Genomic DNA, 19,503 nt, shown 5'->3' with positions numbered 1-19,503 from the left:
TTCTTGCTATAGCTAACATTTCCTGAACTTCATTAAATAATAGTGAAGGGAGTATACATTTTTTACTCACTCTTGTATTTATTGGGAAAAAGTATAGTGTATATTCCCAATACATATTATGCTTTTGGTTTTATATAGATGCTTTTTATAATGTTAGAAAAATATCCCTCTGTGACTATCCCTTGTATGATTTTTAGAATGAGTGTTGTATTTTGTCAAAACTTTTTTCTATGTTTATAGAACTAATCATGTTTTAAATGTTTTAATTTTTCTTCTTCTTCTTTTTTTTTTTTTTTGAGGCTGGGGTTAAGTGACTTGCCCAGGGTCACACAGCTAGGAAGTCTGTAAATGTTTTAATTTTTAACATAATTTTGTAGATCGTTTCCCTAATGTTTAACCATCCTTGCAAAACCTGCTATAAATGCAAGTTGTTATAATGATTTTTTGGATTTTTTATTGCAATCTGTTTGATAGAATTTTATTTAAAATTTTAAAACTGATATTCATTAATAGAAATTATAGCCTAGAATTCTTCATACCTGGTTTCTATATTAGGACTAGATTTATCTTATAAAAATAATATGGTAAGGTGCTTTTCTCTCTCTTTTTTTTTTTTTTGAGAATAATCGTGTAGTATTTGATACAAATTATTCTTTAAATTTTTGTTAAGAGTTCCATTGTAAATCAGAACTGGGAAATCTTCCTCCCCATACTCCTTTAGTAGTTCTTCTAAAGATACTTTTTTTCTTTTTATGAGATAGGATCAACATCTCTATTTGATCATCTATTAGCTCATATAGTTTATATTTTTAAAGTCATCCTTCTATTTCTTCCATTCTCATTTTTTGTTACCATAAAACTATGGAAAATAGATTCTGATGAGTTACTTTTATTTCTTCTGGTTTTGTTGTGATTTTACTGTGTTCACTTACTATTTAGTTGATTTGATTTTTCTTTCCTTTAAAAAAAAAGCAGATTAGTTAAAGATTTACCAGTTTTATCAGTCTTTTCAAAGACTCAGCTTTTAGTTTTATTTTCTAGTTTTTTGATTTCCAGTTTATTTTTCCTCTAATTGTTACTCTCTTTTCTTTATTTTGTTTGCTTTATAATAAATATTTCAAAAGCACCTTTAGCTTATTAATGCTGTCTTTTCCTATTTCAATGTGTTTTTAGGGATATAGTTTTTCCTCTGAAGACTGCAAATTTTGGTATGCTATTTCCTCTGATATGTCCTTTGATCCTTCTAACTATATTTTTATGTACTTTATACTTTATTAAAATTGGACTATTCTCTATTTCCTGATCATGCCCAGCACTTTCTTGCCTAAGTACTTTTATTTGTGCTGTTCCCTTTTGTTAGAATATTCTCATTCCTTTTTGCTTGTTGAATTCCTACTCATTCTTTAAAGCACAACTCAAATGCTACTTTCTCCATGAAGCCTTGTTTAAGCTTCCCTTTTAGCCAATATCTCCACTTAGTGTTCAGTTTTCCATCACACAACTTATTGTGTATTACAATCATCCAGGCATGGGCTATATCCCTTTACCAGAATGTAATGCAGTTTTATCTAATTTTGCTCATTTTTCCTACTCCTTTGTGCTTTTTTGTTGAATTAAATTGAAGAATCACAGATTATGCAAGAAGGTTCAGTAACATAGCACTCTGCTCATTAGGAAATTCATTGTTATTGACTTCAGAGTCTATGCTGATAACATCATGAACATCAAACAGCATTTACTATATAAGCTCTAACTTATAATGCTGGGTTCCCATGTTGGTAAACTTTTTATTAGGAAAGCTAAACTGTCATGGGGAAAATTCATACTAGAAAATGCCCTAGTATACAACTAGAGAAAAATAATTTATTTCTGCCAAACATATTCCTCCTCCACAGTATAAACTTAACACAACTGCTAATCATTTAGTAAGGTACTAACCTTGTAACCTGTGATAAATGTCTACCATGATTACTTAATGAATGAATTGAACCATTATACACTCCCAAATCTATTTCTTCCATATCATAAGGGAAGGTAAAGCATTAGTAATGATTTCAAGGTTTTATGCTGGGACACTAGGAAGATATGTAATCAGCTTGAGGTACTGATGGGACATTTCGGTGTATCTCTGGGGACTAGGAGCTCACAAGAAAGTGATCAGAGGTATATTAGATTTGGGAGTCATTTGCTAACTGATAGCTGAACAAATGGAAATGATGTTGGAAAGAAAGACTGTAGAAGAACAAAGAGAGTTTTAGAAAGGATATTCAAGAAAGTGGTCAAATTGTTAAGTTCTTTAGAAATGTCAAGAAGGATAATGATAAAGAGAAATAGCCATTTAACAATTTAAAAAGTTAATGATGACCTTTGAGAGAGAAGTTAAGTAGAGTGGTGTGGGTGGAAGTTTGCTTCAATCTTCTATAATGAGCATAAACTACACAAAACTTTCTTTTGACTATAAATCAAAATACCAGCCTTTGTTGAAAAAAAAAAGTGCATCTTTTAATCTTTATCTCTATTCTTTGTCTTTTAACCTAAAACAGGTTATATATACTTTCTTGGTTCTCCATAGCATGCACAATGTGAAGCCCCACAGGCTTAGTAAATCAATTCAACAAAAATTTACCTTTGGGTATCTGGCATGCCCATTCAAGTTTTATATCACAAGCAAAAGGTTTTAAGTAAATAATCAAGTCTCTATTTTCATACAAATGCCAACGTCTTCTCCACTGCATTTGGCTGACCTATAAAGAAGGGAAGTAATCACAAAATGCATTAAGATGTCCAGTAGAAATTTCATTTTATTTACTATTTGATCAAAGGTCAACATATGTTCATAGAATATGCATGGCTATCATCACCTGGAAGATCCAGGGGGTCATTTCTGTCTGAGACTCTATTTATAAATGACATTTTATCTTTTCCTATATACAAAATGAGAGGTTGATAAAACAGGACTGCTTTACACAAATAACTAAAACATCTAAGTTTTCAATAAACAGAGCCATAATGACCATATTATTATCTATGTAATTGTGGGAACTTTTTAAATTCTCTGCACCTGAATTTTCTCATCTTTAAGTTAAGGGGATTGACTAAATGGCCCCTTGTGGTTTTTCCAGCTCTGACATTTATGACTTTATGGCTATCTCATTTTTATTGACTCTATCTCTTCCCTTGGTTTCTGATATACTCTTTTTTCTAGATTTTCCCCTCCTTTTACCATTCCCTCAAGAGTTCTTCTTTCTCCTGCCATTCCTAATGGTTTCATCATTTTCCAGTCACCTGGCCTCAACTTTAGGTCCCTTTACTTTTTCCTTTTTTCTTGTTCAACATTCTCAATCAGTCATAAGAGTCCTGTTCATCCTTTCTTTGCAATGTTCATACCCATCCTTCTTTTTCTGTCACCATTATCAGTGCTCTATTTGAGGTCTTTATCACTTCATGTCTAGACTACTGAAATGGCTATTTATTTGGCCTTCTTAACCTATGGGTCTCCTGACCCTGAAAATCAAAAGGAGATTGAGCTCTCTAAAATTATCACTTTGATTTTTAAAAAATTCTTTGGCAGACAAACTTTCCAGTCTTCTATTTAAAAAACAAAGTTCGATCTCCTCATCCTGAGATTTGAGCACATATAAAATCTAAAGTTGGTCTCCCTTTCCAAACTCTTCTTCTGTGTGATTCCTTTGATCAGTCAAGTTGGTCTAATCCCATCTCTTGCTGAATATAGTTTATATTTTCCTGTCTCTCAACTTTTGTTTATGATTGGAATATCTTCCCTTGTATTTCCTACCTATCAAAATCCCTTCCATCTTTTAAGAGGCATCAGTCTCATGGAGACTTTCATATGGAAGATGTTCTCTGAGCTCCTAGAGCACTATACCACTTACCTGACCACTTGTTTATTGTGTTATACAAATAACTATCTTTTAATGTACATATATGAATATTTTCTAATAAATCTTATTATAAACTAAATGTAGACCCAGACTGTTTTTAAAAATTTCATAGAGGTCTTAACATAGGGTCCTTATACATAGTAAACAATCGCTAAATAGCTTTGATTGATTGAAAAAAAAAAAACAACCTTTTTTTTTTATAGTATCTACCAATCATGCAACTTACTTTGAAAGCAGCACAATCTCTGATGTCATAATCTTCCTGAAACTCATCTGATATGACCACAGTAGACACCTGTAAAAGAAAGAGAACTCTGAGAATTATATTTACCTGCTAAAGATTCGTAGTTCAGAAGAGCAGTTAGCATATGGAGCTTCATACAAAGCATACTTCCAGAATCTGGGATCATTGTTGGAGGGTACACTCCAAGAAACAAAAGTTAGTAAAACTAGATCAGTACAAAAGTAAGTCAATTATAGAGGGTTTCTGATAAGTTGAGTGTCCAAAGAGAACAGACTGTCTCCCTGCAAATATCCACTAAAAAGTCTGAAATAACACTATATACATTTGTACAGTGTTTAGCAGCCACAGAAAACTACAAATATCATAGGATTTTAGATTCTGTGATGGAAAAGAAATCATGGACATCTAAACCAAATACTTTATTTTACAAGTGAGGAAACTAAGGAGCAGGTTAAGTGATTTACCCAAAGTCACACAGTCATTAGCACAATCTAAGACAAACTGAAATCCTTTGTCTTCAACCCTTCTTTTCATTTCACTCTGCTTACAATAAATGTATAAGGTAGTCAATGTATATATCATTTCCCCCACATTATAGACAATTATTGCTTTGAACTTAAGAGGAAAACTTATCTTGATCAGTCTAAAAACTGAAGGAAGTGTTTAAGTGGCTTCTGAAAGGTCACTAGCTATATATTTTGCAGCCAAGATTTAAAACTCAGATTTTTTTGATATCAATTCTAATATTTCTCCTCCAGTAAGCTAGTAAAATGTAAATAATGGGATATAGTATGATCTAACAAATTATAACATGTCACAGATAACTGTATTGTAAACAAAGAGTAGTAATTTGCAGAGACTAATAAGAGGAAGTCAGAAAGTAAGAAATAATCTGTATACTTTCATCATAGGAAAGGGGAAGAAGGGAGAGATGGAAGGAGAGAAAGAAATAGAGAGAGAAGAGAGAGAAAGGGAAGGAGGGGAAAGGTCTTAAAATATAGAAAACCTTTACCCATTTCCTATATTTCTAAAATAGTGCTTGAGTATAGAAAACCCCTAATCCATTCGATAACTCTCCTTTCAAAATGAATGAATTTCTCTCACTTTTTAAACTCCTCTTAACCTTTTAATTTAAACCTGCTTTTATCCAGGCTTCTGTTCCTTTGCAGCAGCTAGATGGTATGGTGGAAAGAATGCCAGGCCTGAAGTCAGGAAGATGAGTCTTCCTGAGTTCTAATCTGGCCTCAAACACTTTCTAGCTGCATGACTCTAGTCAAGTCACTTAACCCTGTTTGCCTCAATTTCCTCATAAATAAAATGAGCTAAAGAAAGAAATGGCCAACCACTCCAGTACCTCTTCCAAGAAAATCCCAGTTGAGGTCATGAAGAGTCAAGCACAACTGAAAACAACTGAATAACAAATCTGTTCTTATATGCTTCTTTTGTTGTCAACCTTCTACTGAACTCCTTTGATTTCAGCATCAAATTGGTGCCATTAACATAGTAACTTCTCTCTTAATCCACCAATTTGACTTTCAGCCTTGACTTTGACAATTGCTTTGCTCTCACTTTTTTTCTAGTTCCATTGTCCAATTCCATCTATGCTGTGACAAAAGCTCCTTTTAACTTTTGGTGGTCCTGGATAAGTCACTTAATTTCTGTTTTCCTCAACTATAAAATGGTAATAATAGTAGCTTCTACCTTTCAGGCTTGTTGTGTGGATCAAATAAGACAATATTTGTAAAGCATTTAGCACCATGTCTGGTACAAAGATTACTATAGATTATTACTTTTTATTAAGGGATGCTTATTCCCTCCATTCTCTCCTCCCTAGGTGGCTTGGCTTATTAATCTGGCTGTTCCACAACACCCTAATTTTAGAAGACTAGCACTGCTTCCTTGCACAGAGCTATCCAATATAGAAGAGTCAAGCTGCCTTGATCCAATATGATTGGTACTAGTTGTCCTGAAAGATATTCCTCTCATTTCACACCAATAAAATGTCATTCTAGTTTGTAAATCTGGATCGTTAGTTGACAAAATCAAATTTCTTAGCCTGAAAAGCAGAGAAACAGACTTTGAACTAATGACATTTTCCATGAAGATGTAAGGAACCCAATGAGGTCCAGTTTGAGTAACAAAATCTTTTAGTAGCAACAAACTGTTACTTTACTACATCAGTATCTGAAAACTGAGAATAGTAAGAGCTTAATTTTTTCTTTTTAACCAGAGGATTGAAATAAGGAAAGAGAGCAACATTGTAAATATTGAGGAATTCCAAAATGAGAAAAGTCATTTAATAGAATCCCAAATATCAAAATCAGGCAGAGAGTAGGTGGGGAGAACACTGGACATACATACAGTCTACAAAATCTCAAGTACAAAGAAAAGTGCTACATAAATTTAAGCTGTTATCACTAATTGAGAATCTGGGGATTGTCTAGGTTTCAGAGAACTGAGAGGCTAATTAATTTAACCAGGGCCACAGAGCCACTATGTCTCAGAGGCAAGACTTGAACTCCGGTCTTTCTGGCTCTAAGGTGATACTGCACCTCGATCTATAAAACATTGTACAAATATAAGGTATTTCTTATTATAAATCAGAGTCACCACCACTATGGAGATCATAAAGATTCTTTGAGGCTGACATGAATGAATTATCTCATTATAATTGAATTATGGCCTTAAAAATTCCTTTTCCAAAATGCAAAACTAGATTCCCAAATTGCTTCACTGAATATAATTTTCCAAAAAAAAATGTAAATTGAAGGAAAAAAAGAAAAGGAGAAGGATTAACTCACGGGTGTACTGTCACTCCATTGCCAAGATCCTTGAAAATCTGGACTTCTTTTATTTAATCCTGCCCATATCCAACGCTCATCACTGTGTAAGCAGAAGGGGAAAAGGGGCAAAGGAAAAATGAGGAAAGTTTGATCAACATTATATTTTCCAAAGTATTTAAAGAGACACTATCTGAAGAGTAAACTGAATTCAACTTGAATATTGCATTTGTTTATTGTTTAAAAACAAAATTTTGGGTAAAGCACTAATATTAAATGTGGTTATATACAGGGTGTCTTAAAATTTTTAAGCTTTAATAATAATAAGTCATAATGGTATTAGTAGCTTTAAACTACATTAACACTTTTGGAACATCCTATGTAATATAATCAATCCCTTATGTAAGTTTACAATCTATTTGGGAAGACTTGTACATATAAAAAGATAGCAAAGACAGTACACATTGTATGATAAATTAGTAGTATGATAAGGTTTCAAAAAAGATTGTTACTGGCTTCAGTGATCTGAGACCTCACAAAGGAGGATATTGACATGAATTCACTTGTAAAGGACAAAGAAAAGAGGGAAAGAGAGCATTCAAACAAGAGGAAATTATAGATACAAAAGTAAATACAATATTAGAGATGGACTCTTGTCTCTCAGACTCCTTCTGTACAGAAATCGACCCGGTCTGATGACAGAAAATTGTTATTTATCTCACTTATTATATGAACTTTTTGCTTTGAAAAGTGGGAAGCTGACCAAATCATCTTAGTTACTATTGTGTCCATCCTCTTTCAGGAGAAAATATCCCTAACCTATCACCTTTTAAGATATTACCACTTTCGATCATTAAGACCAGGTAGGGTTTTCACAGCAAAAATCAAAACAAACAAAAAGGAGTGGGGTGGTCTATATTTTAATTCTATATGACAAATGTCAAGCTAAAGAAATTTTGTTGTATATTATTTGCTTGAGAGTAGCAGTCCATTTGGAAAATGGTGGAAATACAAATTTAAGCTCTACAAGTCAAATTATGTAGTTCTTTTGCTCAAGTCAATAAAAAGTGCCTTTTGGAAGGTTTTCATCTTTAATTAGTGGAATGAGTTCTGTTTAATTTTATTAAATTTCTATGATACAAAATTAATACAAATATTAAATAATAAAACTACTGATAATTAATTGTTAAGATTATGCTTTAAGATGTATGCTCAAAATGCATATCCTTAAGATATTTAATATCTTTTTCCTCTACCTTATTTACTTTTATCTTCTGTTCTACAATGACTTTCCCTATCATGTTTGTCTTTAAGAATTATAAAGCCCTTAGCTTTAATGACTCAGTGTACCATAAATTCTTTCTATTGCAATACAAAAGGAGGATTTAAAATTTTCACATACAAAAGTACTGTAGTAATTAGACTTAATTGTGGCATACTATGTACCATTTGGGCAATTCTTGTTTATGAGTATACATCAATCTTCTATTATTTTTGGAATTACACATTTTTTCTTAGTCTAATATTCAGGTCTTCTATCATCAGATATTCCCCTCCTCACCACATCTTCTCTTTCCATCCTCCAAAGCCTCTAACCTTAGTTGGTCTTTGTGGTCTTGTCAATTCTGTCTCAACATCCATATGATTTATTTCTACTTCTATGCTCCTGCATGTAATTTCTCTACCCTATTTTCTATCTTTCTTTGTTTACATACATACATTTTTATACACATGCATATACATATGTAGATATATTTTCATAACATAAGTGTTACTACCTTCATGAGAAGTTTTCCTTGATTAACTGATTATTCCCAATGTATTGATTATACTACCCATTATTAACATATCAATCAATTAACCAACAAATATTAATTAAGCACCTACTATATGGCAGTTACTATGTTATAACCTGGGTTTACAAAAGCAAAAGTGAATTATTCCCTGTCTCGAGGAGCTTAAGATGTACCAAGAAGACAACCTGTATAAACATTGATATATATATGCTATATGCAAAGCAGATAAGGCAATTTATTGAGGAAAGCATTAGCAGCTGGGGAGGTTATGTACAATTGGATTTAGCAACTGATACTGAATCTCAAAAGAAACTGGGGATTCTAAGAAGTAAAGATGATAACAAAGTGCATTCAAAGCACTGAAGGCAATCTGTGCAAAGGCTCAGAGATGGGAGTGTCATGTATGAGAGATGACAAGAAAGCTAGTTTGGATGTATCAGAGAAGGAATTGTTTCATTGTTTTTATATTCCCAATGTCCAGAAAATTAGCTAGCACATGGCAGGGGCTTAATAAATTCTTGTTGACATTTGGAAAAGCAGCTTGTAGCCAGCTTGTAAAGAGTTTTAACAAGAGTTGTTTCTATTTGATTCTAAAATAGGGATACCTAAGAATTACTGAGTAGAGAACTGACAAGGCAATATTAGCTTATTAAAATAAACATTAAAATTAAAAAAAAAACCCCTAGCATTTAAAGAGTGCTTTAAAGTCTGTCAAGTACTTTATCCTGTGAGGTTTATACTACTACTATTTTCATTTTACAGATATGAGAGAGGGAAAGGTTACATAGCTATATCCAAGATAGGAACTGAATTTGGGTCCAAAACACCATCCACTCTACTACCAGGCAGCTTAAGATTAAAACTGCCTTTCAGGAAAATCTACAATTCTAAAAAGAAAAGAATGGAGTAGGGAGACTGGGGGGAAGAGTGGGAGGGGAGGGAGGAGGAAAGGTGCGGGCAGGATGATCAAGTAGGAGAGTACTGGAGTAGTACAAGGAAGAGATAAGGAAAACCTAAAGTAATAACAAAAAAGCAATGGACCTCAAATTTTAAAAAATGAAAAAAGATATATACAGTAAATTGATGAGATAAAACATATTACCTACAATCCACAAGGAACTGAGAAAGCTCTAACACTTTCCAAGGAAGCAAAAGAAAAGGCATTTTCAAATGAGAAAATGAAAGTCGTTAATAACTACAATTAAAAGTATTTAAATTCCCTATAACTTGTAAAATGTAAATTAAGACAATTGCAAAAGAGAAGACAAAATTCATTATTGGACTACAGGAAGGTGGGAAGGGCATCCTAAAACATCTATCACTCGTGGCAATGATAGACTGGGAGGAAGACATGTTTTGGAGAGCAATACAAAATAGTCACAAAACTGATCTCAATAGTGAAATTTCAGATAGACTTGGAATAAAACTGAAATCAAACATTTTTTTCCTTCATTATCTACTAATTTATTTGGTTCCACTTTGTTAAATGCTAAGAGATATATGCAAAAATTTATTCTCACTTTGAATATTTATTCCATTATTTGTCCGTGATGATATTGTGCAAAAATCCTTTTACTCCTTCATCTTTCTCCAATAAATTCCACAATTTAGTTGATGAAAATCTCCCTTCTAATAGCTTACAGATATCATTTCTTTATTATTATTTTTAAATAGTTAAATCACTGATCTAGTTATAGTTAACTGTATATCCTACTTTGGGAGATCATATTTCAGTAATTCCATTACTAGGACATTATCTTATAAATATCCCAAGAAAGAAAAAAAGACCTAAACACTTTATAATAGCAAAAACCTTAAAACAAACCACATACCCAGTGATTGTGAATTGGTGTCCATCCCCACAGCCTCCAATATAATCTCCAGTAGCTCCCTATTATCTACAGGATCAAATATAAAATCTTCTAGCTTTTTAAGAGCCCTTGTCTACTTTGTACCTGTCTAGTCTTAAAACTTAATTCCTTCACATATTCTGTGAACGTTTAACACTGTTATTCTTTTTGTTCCTTATACAGATAATACTTCTCCTCTTTCCTTTTTCATTACTACTGGATGGCCCTCATGTCTAGAATTATCTTCCTTTTCACTTCAACCTACATGATTTCCTTCAAGACTCTCTGTAAGAAACCTGTCTTGATTCTCCCTCACTAGTAGTGCCCCTCCTCCCACTTAAGATTACCTTCCATTTATTCTGTCTCCATCTTGTCCAACATACATACATGGGCATATATAGACGTGTGTGTGTGTGTGTGTGTGTGTGTGTGTGTGTGTGTAAAAATACACACACATAACCCCCCCCCACACACATATATTAGCATGTTTTCTTCCCTATTAGATTGTGAGCTTCTTGAGGGCATGGACAATTTTTCCTTTTGTCTCTCCAGTGCTTATCACAGTACCTGGCATAATAAATACTTGTTGACTAATTACATTTCCTACAACCCACTAGGACAGTGGCAATCATTTTCTTACATCAAACAAGTTCTTCCTGCTTCATTTCCCTAGTTTGTCTAAGATACCATCAATTCCCCTCACTACCCAGATATAAAACCTCATTCCTCTCCTTTATTTTCCACTTTCCAAAGGTCACCAAGTCTTTCTTGTTCTGTTTCCTCAATTTTTCTTTTATATTCTTGCAACTCCTACTATAAGCCATCTTTTTTGAATCTGTAAATATTGCAGTAGCCACACTGATATCCTCTCTTCTAGATTCTTTTTACTCCATTTCATTCTACACATTGCTGCCAAAAATTCCATTTCTAAATTATAGCCCTGATCACATCCTCCTAACCCGAATTTCCCTCCATTCCATTTCTCCCTATTCAAATTTTCTCTCTCATTCCATAAAGGCTCAACTAAATGTTACTGCTCTCTTTGTCCTAGTGGTCTGCACTTCCTCTGAATGCCCATACCCCTTTTTATACTCCGCTTAGGATATCTGTTCCATTCTGCTACTATAGATTTAAAAAAAAATATCTACCTAATTATATTACTATGAGAACAATGCTTTATACTCCAGAATTGGGAATCATTATTATGATTATCATCATTATTTTTGTTTCTCTAAGCCTGTAATTTCCTTTAGGGCTGGTGCCCTATCTCATCCATTTTGTATTTTCTCTAGCTCTACAGTTTTTTAAATATAACTTTAAAGTGCTATCTAAAGGCTAGCTATTATTATCTGATAGACACTTAATAAATGCTCACTCTCCCAGAAGATACAAAACACAAATGCATAAAGGACATCACTGTTATATTTACTTATTACAATCTTCTCTTAGAGTCATTACCTCACTTGGCTCTTTAGAAAACTAAGAAATTCCTTCATCTCATCCATATGGTTAAAACTTGGAAGATGTGCTCCAAGTGCTTGGCAGAATCTTTCAGCCTCTTCCCAAGTTCTTTTTCTTGCAATTCTTTCTTTGTGAAATAGCTTTAAAAAGAAAAATAATTTATTTCATTTTTTATAAAAATAAAATTATTCATAGAACTTTTAATGCTAGCTGTACTAAAATATGTGGTCATTTTATTTGCTTTTTAGGTTTGGGAAAATCACACAAACCAAGAATCTGATAATAAGTACTCCATATTTTAAAGTACAGAAGGATCTAATTTTCAAAAAAAAAAAGATTTTAAAAATGATTACACTGAGTAACTGAGTTATGAATTATCTATAAGATAGCAGGTGACATGGTCATCATACAAATATGAACAATGAAAATAAGAAGAGATCGTTGATATTCTTCAGTCATGCAGAATTCTTCATGACTCTACTTAGGATTTTCTTGGCAAACATATTAGAGTGGCTTGCCATTCCCTTCTCCAGCTTATTTTACAGATGAGGAAAATAAGGTAAAAATAAGGTACTGTGCCCAAGGTGACACTGTAAGTATTTAAGACCATATTTGAACTCAAGAAAATAAGTCTTCCAGATTCCAGGTCAAGCACTCTATCCACTGTGCTGCAGAGCTGTCCATAGAAAAAGGTAAGTCACCAGGTAATAATGTTAAAGGGTTAATTTAATTAAGAATGTTGTTTTACCTTATGACAGGAAAGCCCTGTTGGTAAACTGTGCCATCCACTGGGACAGGGATCATCAGGTTTAGGAATTGCTTCTTCATGCTCTGAAGGCCCAATTCTTTTCTTGCAAATAGAAAGTGCTTTGAAGCTTCTACAATCCTTGACCTCCCATTTACCAAGTGATTTTCCACTTGCAAGAACCACACATCCACCAGGTGAAGCTAAAAATCAGTGAATGAAAAGGTTAGCTTTTATTTTTTTAAAACAAAACAATACTCCCAAATTTCTAGTGTTTCTATTCTTTTTCAAAGGGAAAGAGTAAGAAAAAAAAAGTATGAAGGAGAAAGTGAAAGGAATAAGGACATGAATCATAAAATGACTAAGAGATCTCAGTTAACTTAAGCACTTAGACTGATCCAAGCAGCAAGATTCAGACTTCAAAATAAATTAATACTTAATTGGGGACTTTTGGTGATATGATCTGAGGTTTGTTTTTATTTTTTTTATTTTTTAAAGCAAAGTTATTCTGGCAGCGTTGCATGGAAATTACTGGTAAAAAGAAGGGCAAGTAAAGGCTCAAAATCTGAAAAAGGAAGCAAGTAGAATCATGGAAAATTGAAACTAAGATGTAAAAGTTTCCTTTCTTTCTTAGATGCCACCAAATAAATACACCATAGGATTATATTTACAACTATTATATTTAAGGATATAACAGGGCTTCCCAATCAGTGAGCATGAGCATATTCTGATTTTTCCCAAGTCCTAAGATCAGGGACTGCTGATGAGAAGTGAAATCTGAGCTAGGGCAAGGAGGGGTCCTCTGTTACTTATACTTCCCTCCTTTCTAGGACTTAAGGGCTAATGGTAGCAGCAGCCACTTGCTCAGATGTCTAGTGATTAAAGCCTGGAAATTTATTTCTAGCTGCCATGGAATGCTATCCCATGGCTTTGGATCAGACTGATTTTCCAAAATATCACACAATATAAGATAAAAGGGGGAAGAGAACTTAATGAGATCATTCAGTCCAAGCATTCTTTGTTTTTACATCTTCAGCACCTTGTATAGACATAGTATATAATAGGAACTCAATAAATGCTTGCCAATTGCTTTTTAAGGAAGCTAGGTGACTTCCTTAAGATCATAGATCTTGAGTTTGAACTTAGCAGAACTTGGTTTTGAACACTGATCCTTTGATTTCAGATTTAGAATTCTAGTAATTACTGGATTTGAGTGGGAAAAGATTCTTGGGATTTGTTTCTAAATCATTTTCATGGGAACATATGACTCTCCAGATCTGGAACTAGAAAATTTTCTTTAGTGTACTTATATAACAATTTAAGTTTACAGGGTCCTTTAAAAATATTATCTCATTTTCTCTTCAGTACAATCAATTTAAGAAGTAGAATATTCTACTTGTTCTTTCTTTCAAAGCAGAGGTGCTTACCTGGCTCAAGAGAATTCCAGTTTGCAAAGGTTATAACTGGTCTTCTCCCATCTACACTTGCCCATTTATACTCCCCTTGTGAATCTTCATCTCTCAAGCCAGTCCAAAAGGATTTTCCTCCACCTTTACTGTACTTTTTAATCATGCTGTTTAAGAATTCTTGCTCAAATCTGTAAAATAAGTTTCAAATGATAATTCATGTTATTTTACAATATCAAATTACTATACAGATGAAAGAGACTAGCATTCTTCTTAAGAAAGAGGAAGCTACTAGGTGACTCAGTGGCTAGAACCTCTCGAAGTGAGAAGAACATGAGTTCAAATCTGTGTGATCTTGAGCAAGTCACTTAACCGTGATTGCCCTCCTTCAAAGAATCAATCACTGAGCATTTATGAAGTGCCTACTATTTGCCAAGCATTCTACTAGGCACCAGTACAAAAATGAGAACTTGTATCAAGAGACAAGTACCTATGTATGTGTATACATATACATTGTATATATGCACACATATACACATTTGTATTTATTAAATGAATATGGAATAGCAAGTGAAGACTTTACAAAATCCCTCATGTACAAGATAGCACTTGAGAGGAGCTCTAAAGGACCCAGGACGGACTGAGAAAGAGGTAAGGAGGGACAGCATTTTGAGCCTAAGGATCTACCTGTGTCAAGGCAAGGATACAGGAGATGGTGTGTCATGTGTAAGGAACAGTAAGAAGACCATTTTGGCTAGACTGAAGAATTTCTGAAAGGGATTAAAGGCTAACAAAGTCAGGAAATGAAGGGCTTTAACTGCCTATCCAGAGGAGTTTGTTTCTTTACCCTGGAAGTACTAGGCAGATGTGGAGAATTTGTTGAGAGGCAAGTGACGCCAGACATGCACTTTAGGGAAATCATATTAGTCCCTATGCAGAGAATGCCTTTTTTGATCTTCTCTAGGGGGGAAGGCAGGGAGACCAATTAGGAGACAACATGAATAATCCAAATGAGAACTAAAGAGTATCTGAATGAGTTTGTGGCCATCATAATAAGGAGGAGAAGGAGGATGTGAGATGTTGCAGAGGAAGAAATCACATGATGACGACATAAGATTAGGGAAAAACCCCGAAAAACTTTTTATATTAAGCAGTCAGCTTCTGAATTTAGAGGACTTGGGTTCAAATTTTGCCACTAATACTTAAGATGTGTATGATCTTGGACAAGTCATTTAAGTTTCTCTGGGCTTTAGTTTTCACTTGTAAAATGAGGATGTTGGATTAGATTGCCTCTGGAGTCTCTTCTGACTTCAGGTCTATGTTTCTATGAATGTCCATCTTACCTGATGGTTATCATACCTGTTAGTTATTGTGAGATTGCAGTGAGTTCCAAAGGGAACCTCATCTTTATATATCTTATAACAAGCTTCTCCATGCCTCTCCCAGCCCTAAATTAGAACAGGTTATTATTACATAGTCTTCTAAGATAGGCAACATCTCTCTGACTTAAGCAAAGTATTGAAGCATTAAACACAAAATCCTAAACTCAATTTAATTGGAGGGTGGATGATATGCTGAGGATAGGAGACACCAAATTCTAGAAAGAGGAAGGATAAAATTTATATGACTAAATTAACCTCAGAGTGCAGCAGTACATGAAGTAGCAGTCATACGTATATTCTGGATGACTTCTTGAGTATATTAACATCCGAATATATAACTCTCCAAAGGAAAATTTAGTTCTATCTGTTACAAACTTTTGGCTTGGTCTAGTACAAGGGTTCTTAACTTTTCTGAACCACTTTGGGAATCCCAGTGAAGACTATAGATCTTTTCTGATACTAATGTTTTTAAATGCATAAAATGAAAAACATATGATTTCAAAGGAAATCAATTATTGAAAAACAGTTAACAAAATACTTAACAAACAAATTCATAGACCCTCAGGTTAAGAACTCCTGTCTAGAAACAATATTTTCTCCTAAACCTCATTCTCCCCTCACCATTTCTGGCTAAGACGGGCTCCATGTTGGCTTAGGGATTTCAATATACCTCTTCTTGAGGACAGGCCTTATCCAATTTTGTTTCGTTGACTGTCTTTCCAGTTTTCTTGCATACATACTTGAGTTTCTTTTCACAGGATTGGACTTTCCAGTGACCTAACTGTGGTAAAAACAAGTAGTAAAGTTGCTTAGGAAAAAAAGGATTTTTTAAATAAAACTTTAAAACTGAACCCTAAGTTATTCTAATCTTCAAACAATAAAGACAAGAATCCTCTAGAGAAGCTCTCAATTGTCCTCCAGGGACATTGGTCTAGCTAGACTGTCAGAATCACATCAGGGTCCTAGGGGACACTAATTTAATCTTCCCATGAGCTTTATCATCATTCTTAATTGACTACATTATCAGTTGAGACAGAAACAGAGAGAAAAAACTGTGTCAAAGAGAATAGAATATTAGGTAATCTTTTTACATGTCAGTGAATATGGTTAAAATTCACTCACAAAGTTATGGACCTTGAGCCTTTTGTGGGTACCTATTTCCTCATTTGTAAATGAGAATATATTTACTACCTAGAATTCATATAAGTAGAAGCACTAACTCTACCAGTGAATAGATTTCTGAAACATGGTTAAGGAAAATTATGTTCAAATCCTGCCTTCGACTGTGGCCATGTGACTCTAGACATGTCAAATAGCTTCTTTGTGCCCATTTTTTCTATTTGTCAAATGAGGGTATTAGACTTGATGACCATTATGGTCCCTTTAAACTCATAGTTTAGGTTTCTATGATCTCAAAATGATACAGTAGAAAAGTATTTCATAAACCTTAAGGCACTATGTATTTGAGCTCTCATTATCTATCTTGTTGCCTTAAAAAAAAGTCTGAAAGAATTTATTCTTCTTAGAATCATAATTAGGGATTCTCACAGATGAGACTTCTGATTATGTATAAGGATCTATTTATTTCTTAGAATTTTTTTAGTTACAAGTGCAATCCTTTCTTTGGGGAATAGTAACAAATTGATACTGCTTGCTAAAGAATTACCTATATGAATATATATTAATTCAAAGCTATAATATTAAAAATTAAGACTTTTATTTCTCTTAGGGAAAGTTTTGAAAGTTTATTCCCTCCTTAGTTTCAGAGTTCATGTGTAAAATTCTGAAAGGAAAAAATATGAAAAAGTACCTCCTAAGGAGGTCTTTGATCCTCACTTTAAAGATTAATCCAAGGTCATGACAAAATAATTTTGAATTGGCTACTATCCTGTATACCTATGCACTTTCCTTTTATCCATGAAACCAGCCAATTTCTCCCCCTATTTCTCCAATTATAATTCCATAAAGAAGTGTCCATTAGGCTTGTAGCATTGGCACTGTGGACAAGATCTTCTATAATTCCTTTGTTAGCTAACCACAAATACCTGAAGTAAATGAGGAAATGTCACAATTCCATAATCACATACCATGTAACTAATTACCCCACTCAAAGCATAGATTTGAAAAACAGAGAGAATCAAAAAACTTGTTCTAATATAAATCACTGTCTTGGAACCCCACAGATTGGAAGGAACATTTATAACACACACCAAAGGTAGAATTTTTCCTGTACAAAAGGGCAAGCTTAGAAGACATTTCTGAAGGATCTACCACATCATTCCATCAATCAATACACAGATTTGGAGCACTGTAATGGGCAGGCTCCTCTTCTCTTTAACCAGCTGGTAAAGATTATCTTTTAATAAATCTCCTTTGAACTTATAATCTTTTGCATGGGTTTTTTTTACTTCCTCTTTCTGGTGTGGATGCTGAGTTACTCAGTTCAAGAGGTTTTAGCTGCCAAATGGAGGAACCGAAATGGGTGGCAAAAACTGATCAAGTTTCCTAATTGTAATAAAAAAAAAACCCTCCATGATTCATATAGAGAGCCCAAATTAATTCCAACTGTGGTAATGAAAGGTATCTAATGTACAGCTATTTGTGTGTGGTTGAGTTGGAATAAAAAGAGGGGATTAAGAATGAGGAACTGGGAGGTGAGGAGATGATCAGAAAATAATTTAGGGTAGAGAAACAAATAGTAAGTAAGGTTACTGGAATCACTGGAGAGGAGATTGATTTAGAGGTCCACAGGTAAAAATAAAGATCTGGCCAGGATGAGATGGAATTTAAAGTGATTCATGGCAATGGGGAGCTAGGATTATGCTGACTATTTTTCTTGATCTTGGCCTAAGAAAAGGAACAGTAAATCTACAAAAGGATGCTTAAAGATGCAATAGGCTTGAAGAAAAAAACAAACACCTGGGTTTCATTGATTGTCAGAATATAGAAAGAATGAGAAGAGAGCTAAGTTGGAAAGGAATGTGATAAAATGTTAAAAGGACAGAGGAAGATAGGTATGGAAGAAGTTCAAGGGTAAGGATAACATCTACAAAAAGAAGTCCTCTCCTCCCAAAATTAACTATGCACATAGTGTGACCAGATTATCTTTAATCTACTCCTATTAGCAACTACCCTCTGTTTTAAATTCTTGGTACATTCAGAATTTAATATTGTCATAATGACTTAAAAATATTTTTTTGAGTTTTCATGGCTACCACAGCTTTCTTGAATGAAGTTTTATATATAGCTAGTATTTATGCTATAATCATGTTCTAAATACCAGAATAATTCAAAAAGTATTTAGCATAATGTCTAGAACATAGAAAATACTTAACAAATGCATGTTGAGTTAACTAAAAGAAAATTATATTGGAATCTCTGTAGCAGGATCATATCTAGGATAAATCTAGAGCAAGGAAACCTCAGTGACACATTATGCAGATAAAAAAACTGAGATACAGAAAGATTAAGTGGTTTTCTCAACATGACAAAAATAGTAATTGCTAAAATTGGAATTTGAACTCATTGCCACTAACCCCACAATCAGTGCAGAAGCTTAAATTCATTTTCAAGATCTTAAACCAAATAGCATATAAACTGGTTCTACAGGTGATGACTGTGGTAAACCCCCTTTATAAGGAAGGGAAAATGTATTGTCTGATAGGACACATATTATCTGTTGTCATCATTATTAGCAAATCTTTATTGACTCTGAGAGGCATTGTGCTCAGTAATTGGAAGACAGAGTGAGCTGAGACTATCCCTTCTCTCAAAGTATGTACCATGTGAGAAGCCAAAGAGCATCTATGTGCCACTGTTCTAGGCACTAGGGATACAAATACAAAGAATAAAATCTTCCCTATTTTCAAGGAATCTCATTCTAATTGGGGGTAAATAGGGTAGGATGGAGGAAGGAAAGCATACACACATATACACA

The 19,503-nt window shown here is 33.7% G+C and overlaps 1 protein-coding gene across 2 annotated transcripts in view; it reads right to left on the bottom strand.

Moving 5' to 3' along the window:
* The window catches only part of LOC141562947 (CD302 antigen), a 180,514-nt gene that overhangs the window by 111,849 nt on the left and 49,162 nt on the right, over positions 1–19,503 (bottom strand). For both annotated transcript variants that reach the window (XM_074303320.1, XM_074303318.1), the window contains exons 9-16: positions 16,237–16,347; positions 15,544–15,632; positions 14,206–14,375; positions 12,782–12,981; positions 12,031–12,173; positions 6,948–7,029; positions 4,129–4,197; positions 2,627–2,744 (exon numbers count right to left, since the gene is read on the bottom strand). In XM_074303320.1, the coding sequence (XP_074159421.1) occupies positions 2,627–2,744; positions 4,129–4,197; positions 6,948–7,029; positions 12,031–12,173; positions 12,782–12,981; positions 14,206–14,375; positions 15,544–15,632; positions 16,237–16,347 (982 nt within the window). The remainder of the gene's footprint in view (positions 1–2,626; positions 2,745–4,128; positions 4,198–6,947; positions 7,030–12,030; positions 12,174–12,781; positions 12,982–14,205; positions 14,376–15,543; positions 15,633–16,236; positions 16,348–19,503) is intronic.

The sequence above is a fragment of the Sminthopsis crassicaudata genome, chromosome 3, assembly GCF_048593235.1.
Source record: "Sminthopsis crassicaudata isolate SCR6 chromosome 3, ASM4859323v1, whole genome shotgun sequence".
Lineage (NCBI taxonomy): Eukaryota > Metazoa > Chordata > Mammalia > Dasyuromorphia > Dasyuridae > Sminthopsis > Sminthopsis crassicaudata.
The sequence above is the reverse complement of the archived record's forward strand: the minus strand, read 5'-3'. Positions and strand labels throughout refer to the sequence as shown.